The sequence below is a fragment of the Capsicum annuum genome, chromosome 9 (genome assembly GCF_002878395.1).
Source record: "Capsicum annuum cultivar UCD-10X-F1 chromosome 9, UCD10Xv1.1, whole genome shotgun sequence".
NCBI lineage: Eukaryota > Viridiplantae > Streptophyta > Magnoliopsida > Solanales > Solanaceae > Capsicum > Capsicum annuum.
Window position 1 is genome coordinate 191,666,294 of NC_061119.1, and position 10,895 is coordinate 191,677,188.

At 29.7% G+C, this 10,895-nt stretch overlaps 1 protein-coding gene across 1 annotated transcript; it reads right to left on the bottom strand.

Moving 5' to 3' along the window:
• Positions 1-2,941: 2,941 nt before the first annotated feature.
• On the bottom strand, positions 2,942-10,395 carry LOC107842318 ((R,S)-reticuline 7-O-methyltransferase). Its single transcript, XM_016686084.2, has 3 exons — positions 9,947-10,395; positions 3,945-4,439; positions 2,942-3,415 (listed from the first exon to the last, which is right to left on the bottom strand). The coding sequence occupies exons 1-3, from the start codon at positions 10,217-10,219 to the stop codon at positions 3,116-3,118; spliced, it is 1,068 nt and encodes a 355-aa protein (XP_016541570.1). The 5' UTR covers positions 10,220-10,395; the 3' UTR covers positions 2,942-3,115.
• Between the last annotated feature and the right edge of the window lie 500 nt (positions 10,396-10,895).

Here is a 10,895-nt window from a genome sequence, read left to right on the forward strand (position 1 = left end):
AGTGGATATGTATTTACTATCGTGGAGGAGCGGTCTCTTAGAAATCTTCCAAACAGACATGTATTGCTCACTCTACAATGGAATCTGAATTTATCGCAATGGATAAAGCTAGTGAAAAAGCAGAATGGCTTCGGAATTTCTTGGAAGATATTCCTAATTGGCCAAAACCAGTGGCACCAGTATGTATACACTGTGATAGCCAAGCAGCAATAGGTAGGACTGGGAGCATAATGTACAAAGATAAATTTCATCACACAAGATGGAGACATAATACTGTTAGAGAACTTCTCTCTAGTGGAATTATCACTGTTGAATATGTAAAGTCAAAGGATAATGTTTCGGATCCACTTATAAAATGCCTATCTAGAGAAGGAGTTGAGAGGACATCCAAGGGAATGGGTTTAAGGCCTAGGATAAGTCAGCATAGCAGTAACTCTACCTAGCAGACTGGAGATCCCAAGATCTAGGTTTAAGGAGATCAAACAAAGATGTGTCTGACAGGTTCAATATAGTCAATATACCAACCCATTCTCATGATGTAGACAATGTTTAGTAAACAAGGATAAGACTTAAGGTAAAAATTCTTTTAATGATTATCTAAATTTGGCAGATTTGACCAAATACTTTAATCTATAGGATTGAACGTTTAGAAATCACCTATGTGGGGGTGAAGCGGAATCCGCTTCAAGGAGAATGTTAGTAAAGGCATATTCTCTAAGCTCTCATGAAATTGGGACGTGTTCATGGCTGAAAAGAACAAAATCATAAGAACAATAAACAGTAAAAGGCTGGTTGTGTGACATGTGTTGTCTAAGTGTACATCAAAGGTCAACGATTCAAAGATATCAAATCTACTGATTGACCGAGTGCATCCGATACATGTTCACTACAAAAAATTCAAAGGGAAACTTACTTATCTAGATGCAATTAGTCTTTGCTAAATGATCACATGTTTGTTTGTATCTTTCTTCAAAATATAGCCATTCCCCATTCATGTGGGGGATTATTGGGTTCAAGGTGTATATGTGAATGGAAAATGGAGAAAAAATGGTGGAAGGAAAGAGAGAACCAAATTAGAAAGTGTACTCTTAAATTGGAAAGTTCACTAATTCTCCCACATTGGTGGGAGAAGGGAATTTTGGAGTGCTTTTACTAAGGAACACTAACTCCACATAGATAGTGAGGAAAGAAAAAGGTGGTGCCTCATGCCGTCATCGTCGTTTGCTTGGCTCGGCTCGGCTTCGGCTTTGGCTTTGGCTTCGGCTTTGGATTTGGATTTATATTTGGATTTGGATTTGGATAATGATTGATCGATGAGATCTATCTTTTTAGATGAATTTTATTTGAAACTTGTGTTACAAGTGAATAACTTAATCCAAAAATCTGATATAATTATTTTTCTCCAAAGTGCAGGCGCATTTTTTACGCCATGCAAATGCATATGCAACGCATCACGAAGGGATGCGACCCTTCGAGGGAAAAGGCATACTGTTTCCCGCTGTAGGGTGACCTGCGGGCGCAGATGCTGCTCAGATACACGACCTGTGGGCACAGATATAGCACAGAATCTATTGGAATTTGCAAAACGTCACCTACGGCCGCAAATCAGATGCAGGTCCAACACAGACTGGGTGCAGGGACGTGACTGCTACTGAATAGGTGCCTTTCTGCTAAACCAATGCATCTTTTCTGAAAGGACACATTTAAGGATATAAATACTTGATATATTCCTCAGGTATAGACATGATTTTTTACAGCAAAAACACTCTTCTTCTATACAAAAACTTTGTATGATCATTAAGCTGTTGAGTGAGTTCGAGGAATCCAACAATTTGAGGTACCGCTATTATTCGGATTGAAAGCCATTTTATCTTGAGAGGTAGATTCCACAACCTTGGGTGTAGTGAGGGGAATTATTCTTTAAGAAAACTTCGTGAAGTTGGGGGACTTGGCTTTACATTTCTTTTACATCTCATTTCTGAAAACTAACACACTTCTTGGATGGATTACTTTTAATCTTGTGTTGAAGGTGTTAAGCAACTTCATAAGTGTTCTTGTCTTAGACTTGAACTTGTGTTGAAGTTATTATTGCCTATATATAGATTCTTGTACCCGAAAACATTGAAAATAACGTTCTAATTATCACTTGAAAGCTGCAAGTTGCAAGAGGGGATCAATTATGGAGGCTAGAACACAGAGAGAAGTGCATTGATCTTGATTAGTAATTTTTTAAAAAAGAAAATTAGTTTCCTTTATATAGAAATTGCATTAAACTGACATGAGGGAGTTGCTCAAATGGTAAGCATCCTTCAATCCCAACCCTGAAGTTGTGAATTCGACTTACCGCAGGAGCAAAAAGGGTGGGAACTCCTAGAGGGGTACCAAAAAAATGCATTAAACTGTATGTCCACATCAATTTTACCACACATGATTTTTCTTCACATAATCTTTATTCTTTCATCACATTGAGCCAAGAATTTATCGGCAACACCCTCTCTACCTGCCAAGGATTGGGTAAGATCTACCTACACTCTATCCTGCTCAGACTCCACTTGTCGGACTATATTAGGTATATTGTTGTTTGTTGTTCTTTATTCTTTAATCCTTGAAATTTGTTAAAGATAAGAGAAATAATGGCATAAACATAATTAATTCCATCTATTACCACTTACTAAGATTATTGTTCCCTATGGTTTCATAATAGATATACACTGCATTGTGCTATATTATTTTATGAATTATAATATTTGAACAAATTATATCGTGCTTTTTCCTTTCATAATATGACGCACAATCAGTTTGAGGTATAAACTTAACAATAATACCCAAAAAAAGAGAACCAAAGGTAGGAGATAAAATTATTACAAAAATAGAAATTAGAATAAAGGATAAAATAGTATTATTAAGTAATAAAAGAGTAAAAATAAAGGTAAAGATACAGTCACATCAAATGATAGTAATATAAAATCGCAATCCCTGATTACATGACAATAAATTAAACAATATTATATATCGTAGATCACCATTGTGAAGTAACTTTTAAAAAATTAATCAAGGTTCACACGAACTCATTCAAACATCACACCTAGTTGATTATTATGCCAAAAAAAAACCATCACTGTGGATAGGCCTCAATAATAGATGGCCAAGAAGGAATATCAATGATATTGTAACGTGGAAATCCAGCTTCCTTCAACAATTTGTTCCACTCATCCTCACTCCTTTCTTTTCCGCCACTGCTGTGTGCTATCATTACCATATCCAGTATGAATTTTATATTGTCAAATAAATCTTCACTCTCCGACTTCAAAACTGCATCAACTATGATCACTTTTCCGGTTTTCTCCGGTATCACCTTTCTACAATTCTTCAAGATCTTCACACAATCTTCGTCTCCCCAATCATGCATCACCCACTGCGTACATTAATAATAGAAAATAGAAATCGTACTTTTTTTTAATTTAGAAACTATTTAACTTTAATTTTTGTTTGTATTATCCTCGATAAGATTAATTACAGTCACATAAATATTATTGATCAGTTTAAGATCACAACTTTCAGAAATTATTCATCCTTTTTTTATGGGATAATGGTAAAAAAACATATTGGAACTATCACTTTTTTGCGAGGTTCACGCCTCAAATATCAATGATTCTTTTTTCTACCTGAACTATCATTATCATCTATGTAGTAAAAACACTTCCAACTATTTGTTGTTTCCTTTTTCTACCTGAATTATGGTGATAGATCAGGTAGAGGAAAAAAAAGGAACAACTAATATTTGATGTGTGATTTAATACATAGATGGTGATAGTTGAGATAAAAAAAGGAAAACAAGTGACAGTTAAGATAAAATGATAGTTCAAATAAATTTTTGACCATTTACTTTTTTTTTTAATATTTCTTGTTACTCTATCAAACACCGTCACATAAATTAATTTTACCTTCATAAAGACAGCATCAGCAGGTGGGATAGCCTCAAACATGTCACCCCCAACATGTTCAACACCATCATATTTTTGAGCAGTTGAGACAACATGAGGCAAATCAAAATTAATCCCTTTAATATGAGGATATGCCTTGACAATTTCAGTCATAGCAGCCCCTATCCCTCCACCTACATCAACAAGTGATGTAATTGAATTAAATCCATCTTTGTACCTTTTAACTATTGTCTTCATAATGCATCTTGTCACTGATTTCATCCCATTGTTGAAAATCTTGTTTAACTCATCATCTTTAGAAGCCATCTCAAATATTTCACAACCATGTGCTTTCTTGAATGCAATTCCACCTTCTTTTACACAATTGCTAAAATAATGCCATGGAGCAATGAGAATTGGATTGTTTTGGAAAAGGAACATTGGTGCTAAACTTTGCTCTGTGTCATGTAATAGCCATCTTGACATTGGAGTAAGTCCATAGAGGGTGTCTCCTCCCTGAGAATGATCAAGATCAGTCCAGAAGCACTTATGTATTACTCGATAGGTTAAAATATGGTCGAGATCAGTCTCGATAGGTTGAAATATGGTCGAGATCGGTTCAGAAACACTTATTTATTTACTCGATAGATTAAAATATGGTCGGGATTAGTTCAGAAGCATTTATTTATTGCTCGATATGTTGAAATATGATCAAGAACAGTTCTGAAGCACTTATTTATTATTTGATAGGTTGAAATATGATCGAGATCAATTCATAGACACTTATTTGTTACTCAATAGGTTGAAATATATGAATTTATTTGACTGTCAATGGATTTTAAGAAAGAAAAATAAATCTTGTAACATTAAAAATTTTAAACAAATTAAGATATATGTATGATTATAACTAGCTATTAATAATCTCATTAAAGATATTATTTAAATGTTGTCAAATGTGGTACTCTCTTGTCACTCAACTTTAGTTATTATCCCAGAAAAAAAGATTTTTAACGGTAATTAGTTACCAACAATAGCTTAATTATCACTAAATTATCTTTTAGAGCCAATTATTAGTGATAATTTTACTTTAGTATTCTTTGGTTTAGGATACCATCCAGAACCAATTCCTTCAAGTTCTTCCAGTACACTTTTTCTACTGTCTTCTTAACCCTCTTAATACTAGACCCACCCAACATGGTTTTTAAACATACTGAACCAATTTCTGAGCCCGATTGAGAATTGAAGGTTGATTTCATTAACTATTGTAGGTATATCATGATAATTGATGATAAGCTAAACTATGAATAGAAAGGAGTGAGTAGAAATTCTTTTGCTACCTTACATGGTATAGGAATTTGACAAAAGACAAGTTATTAATTAGCTAATTACAAGTAGCTGTTGCTGATGTAACGGAATGATATTGCTTCTTTAACATTGAAAGCAAGTTGAAGTTGGTGGAATGTTTATGTGAGCATGGAGACGAAAGTAGAAAAAGGGATTGGGGTATTTGTTGAGAGTACTATATCAAGAAGTGTACTGGAGGAACTTGAGGAAATTGGTACAGGATGGGATCCGGTCTGGTATTCTTTTTAAATGTCTCTATATTCTATAGCCATATTGGATCTAATAATGATTAACTAATATCCGTAAAAAAAAATTTTTTTTTAAAAAAGTGCACATTTATTGCCGCTAAAAATCTTTATTGTTTTAGTGTTTATTGTTGAAAAAAATTGAAATCAAGAAAAAATGCATACTAATAATAACTATTATTTGCGCGATCATTCAGAAAAACCAATCCTTCCCCGGACTTATAATTTGTTTATCATATATACTAAAATAGATGCTTCAATTTATTCATTCTTTCGGAAGTACTATAAAGGTCTAAACGATTTTGTTTCTCTAATTCTACTCCTAATATTTAGAGGTGAACAAAATCAAATCAAAAATCGAATCAAACCACAAATTGAGTTAAACCAGAAAAAAATCAACTAATAATTTGATTTTGAAAAAAAAAAAAAAAAGTCTGACTACAATTGGTTTGATTTAAGTTGATTTTAACTAAAAAAAGTCAAACCAACTTGAAACAACCCGATATTACATTTGTACAGTTTTAAAAAATATTTACTGTGATGCTATATATAAGTATTTCTTAAATTTTTTCGTTATTTTTATCTTTCAACATATTTTTGAAGTTTAAACTTAGAAATTTGAATGATTCAATAAGTTTTAGAGCACATAGATATTAGTAACTTAAATAAAGCTCACATCAATTCTAATGCTAACAAAATTATTCAATTAGAACACTAAGAATGAAAATAATGTTGGATTTCTTTTCTTTAGTTTTGCATAAATAAAGAACCTAAATTTATTTTTATATTTAATATTTAGTTATGTAATCAATACTTACTAGACTAATTTTAGCATGACTTAATATTTTTAAATTACGATTATTTTTATTATAACTTATTAATATGCAACTTTATTATATATGATTTTATTATTTATTGTTGTTGAATATTTTTTATTCATAACTCATTTAATATTTGTGTTATTTTCTTAAGGAACACCTAAAATAGTTGTATCTTGCTAGGACTAAAGAAATATTTGGAGCACAAGTTAATTATATGTTATAATGAAGACTTTAATGGAAAAACCCGAGAAAACTGAAAAACCCAAAAAATCTGGGTTGAAAACTCAAATTTTATTGATTTGATTTGGTATATAGATTTAAAAATTCGATACAAATGATTTGATTTGATATTTAAAAAATTCGAACCAACTCGATCATGTACATCCCTACTAACATTTATTGAGTGCGCGTATTGCAGAGAGATTGATATGGTAAAAGAATGAAAAATTAAAAATAAATCAGAGTAAATAATTAGATACTTATATAATTAACTGGTGTACTTGACAATTATCAGTCGTGAAGCGCATTTTACGACAACTAGCAGTCGTGAAGAGCAATTTAGATTAAATACGAAAAAGTTAACTTGATTTACTATATATGAACAATGTGAAAAACAAAATATAAGAATTAAATAATTACATTAAAAAGAAAAAATATGAACAAATATTTACATCATTTTTTTTTTCGTTCCCTTTTCTTTTTTTTTTCTTCTATTGTATTCTTATTTCTTTTTGAAGAATGAGATCTCACTTTTTTCTATTGGGGATATGAAATGTAATTGCATTCATAGATAAATTGGCATTTTGCATAAAAATCTCTCATTTTTTACCTCTTGTTCTAATCTTAGCAATCCAAAATCAATAAAAGCGATTGAAGCACCTCTCACCGTCAATTCTAATATTTTCTATATTTTAATTTTAAAAAAATAGTTCGAATCCTAAAGTAGTTCAAAACCTATGTGACAAAAAAAGGAAATAATAATTATCTCCAATTCTAGCTATTTGAGCTTTTCTCCTTTTTTTTCTTTCCTTGTTTTTTTTTTTCTTTCAGTTCATTTTATTTCTCTTACTTTTTGACCGTAAATTGGGTGTCCTCTCCTTTTTCTCATGCGTGTTAATTTTTTTTAAAAAAAATGATGTAAAGTTTTCAATTTCTAACTTTACATGTTAAACACCATAATTTTACACCATAATTTTCAACTTTAAAAAAAAATTCAGAAAAAAGAGAAAAATTTTCATGGTCAAATGGAGTACTTAATAACTTAGATTTAAAACAGTAATGATAAAAAGAAGTTGAGCAAACAGGTAATAATTACCTATGTTTAATATAATAAAAGAGAAGGAGCAAACAAATAATAAACTAAACATACATGAGAGTTTATGGATAATGCTAAATGGTCATAAAACTTTGGCCATACTATCACTATAATATTAAAAAGTCTATAGTAGCCTTTTGAAATTTTTTTCTATTTTTTAAAGTCAAGATAATTAAGCATTAAAATATGTATACTCCCTATATTGCAATTTAATTGCAACACAAATTCTTAAGCAAGAATATCAATAGTCTTATACTCCCTCCGTCCCATTTTATCCGTCTCAAATTGGCTAAATTGATGTCTCATTTTACTTATTCCATTTTACTTATCAAAATAAGACAAACTTTTCTTTCCATGTTTTATCCTTTGCATTAATTACCTTTTCTTTAAATTAAAATGTAAACATCATTTAATAGGAGTACTTTGGTAAACTATCCATGTTATTTATTATTTTTCTTAATTGTTGTGTCATCCCAATTTGGGACAAGTAAAATGGGACGGAGGGAGTACCATTAAAATACATATATTTCTTCAAAAACGTACACATTTTTTGCGATAACTCAAACACCACGTTTACTGTCTATTTTTTTTCTCATGTTCTTCTTCGACTTTCTCTCCTTGTTACTAAAATTATCTCTAATTTTTTATTTTTTTAAGTATATGGTTAAATAAAATTAAAATATATATTTAAATAATTGTCAGGCATAATTTGTAAGATATTGCAATGACGATAACTCAACATACCTTAAACCTGATAAACGTTAATACTTACAGAAATTATGCATATAGTTCACATCTGTCGAGAGGTATAAATGTTAATCATATAACTCTTTCACCCCTATATTACGACGATTTTATAAATTGTGAATTATTACTTATATTTGTTACTAAATGATTTATAATAAATTATTTTTTTTATTATTATGCTTAAAGAAAATTTATATATATATATATATATATATATATATATATATATATATATATATAATTTTCAAATATAATTTGTAAAATATTATGATAACAACACATCACACATACTTTACACTTGGTAATCCGATAAGTCGAACCACTAGTTCACTAACCAAAATGTCATTACAGATTATTGATTTCGATTCGATTTTGAACAGTCGTAGCTAGAGTCAAGGATGTTATGTTCAAATTTAAGTACTGATTGTCTTTTACTGTCACAAATAAAATTCTTACTATGAAAGAATAAGCATTGACTGAGATCATGCTGAAATATTGAGATCTTTATCTAATTATTTTTTTTAACTTGAAAAGGTGTAAAATTATACTAACTGAAATTAAGAATCTCATTCTAAGTAAATGTATTTGAAACGTATCTAACAATAATGATTATGTTTTAAAATTATAAAATTATACTTAAATTAACAAATAATGAGTATGTGTGAAAATTGATAAATTCTAAACGTATTTACCACTGTATGTTTCCAAATACTGAAAATACGTTTCACTGAAAAAAATATTTAAGTGTGGAGGAAAATATTTTAATAAAAAAGTAGAATTAGAGAAATTTTTTTACTCGCAAATTAGTATTAGTAAAAAATTATGTTTAAATCGATTTGAAAATACATTTCAATTTTTACAGTATGTTTCCAAATACGTTTGATTGAAAATTATAAATCTTATATAGAGTGAGTAAAATTATATGTCATAATTGAATCTTGCAATTAATGTGTGTTGAAATATGAACTTATATAATTTGAAAAAAGTTTGGGGAATTAATTGGCCTAGGGCTACAAGAAACGTTTATGTTTCTTTCATTATATTGCATTAATGGTTATTGACATTCATTGTATATACTAATTACCCATTATCACATTTGTTTTTTACAGGGGCAACACTGCGGAACTTAAAATGAGGCCTTAAAATAAAAAAATTATTATATATTTTTTTAATTTGAAGTTTTTTTGTATACTTTTTGAAATTAAAAATTATGAACAAAATTGTTTATAATCGATTGCTTCAATAATTTCTTTTCAATTAATAATATACCAAAATCATTTAATTTCTCTTGTGATGTTGCTAATCTAGAGTAAAATTTTATCAGTTTTGATTTTAAAAAAATTCTTCCACATGCATACTCTTCTATATAAATAAAATTATATAGATATATAGATGTTTTTTTTGTAAAAGATCTCTATGAGTTGTGGTGGGATGATTGAAATTTATTTTTTGTTAAATAATGCTTACATGATGGGAGTCCAAATTACACGACCTCCAATGCAAATACTGAATATTGAGTAGAAAACTAAACGATTAAAAAAAAAAAAATACCTTAGAGGTAGCTGCAGTGAAGATTTTTCGGCGGACTAAAAGTCTCATTATACGCGAAAGATAATTGATATCTGGAGATGATGAAGATTCAATATTATTTGCTATTTCTGACAAAAGAATTTGGTGACCAGAAGAATGAATAATATCAGCAATACGAAGTTCCACTGCACATTTTATGGCCATCGAGTCTGCAAACGCAAACATATAATTATACACTTCTGCTTGGGCTTGTAACATTATTTCTGCATCATTCATTGAATCAACTTCCTCCATTTTTTGCTTCTTTTCACCCAGTTTATTGAGGAAAATTATGATGAATTTCAAGGAGTGGATGAGCGTTGTTATAACGTGTATTATGACTTAGTATTGGGCCTCAAAAATTCAGCGATGGACCTAGTTCTTTTATTTTTGGATCGACGAAATTCAATTATGTTAGGCGTTTCTCATGTGGTCATTCAACTAATACTCATTTCGTTTCAGTTTATAATTTAATTGGACACGTACTTAATAAACGAAAAGATAGATCAACGAAAAATATGACACTTTAAATGAGACAGATAGATTAGTTATTATCTTAGAAAATTATTATTTATTATTAAATAACAATGAAATCAAGAAAAAAAATATATTTTCCATTTAAGAAATCTATACATAATTTTTGTTTGCATTCTATATGTGTTATAAAATTTATTTTAAATATATAAAATATATATTTGATATTCACTCAAGAAAAACAAAAAGTATGAGCAAAATTTGGTAAACTCAAAATTCTATGTCAAATTTACATACAATGATATGATATCTAACATTGATAGTAACAGAGTTACAGTTGTTGGTGTCTTGTCTTGATCATACTTATTGAGAAACATGACGGATTAACAATGTGTGGTCAGTAATTGAGTTGAAGATGAACTTAATCAATCAAATAGTCCTCCCACCCAAAAATTAA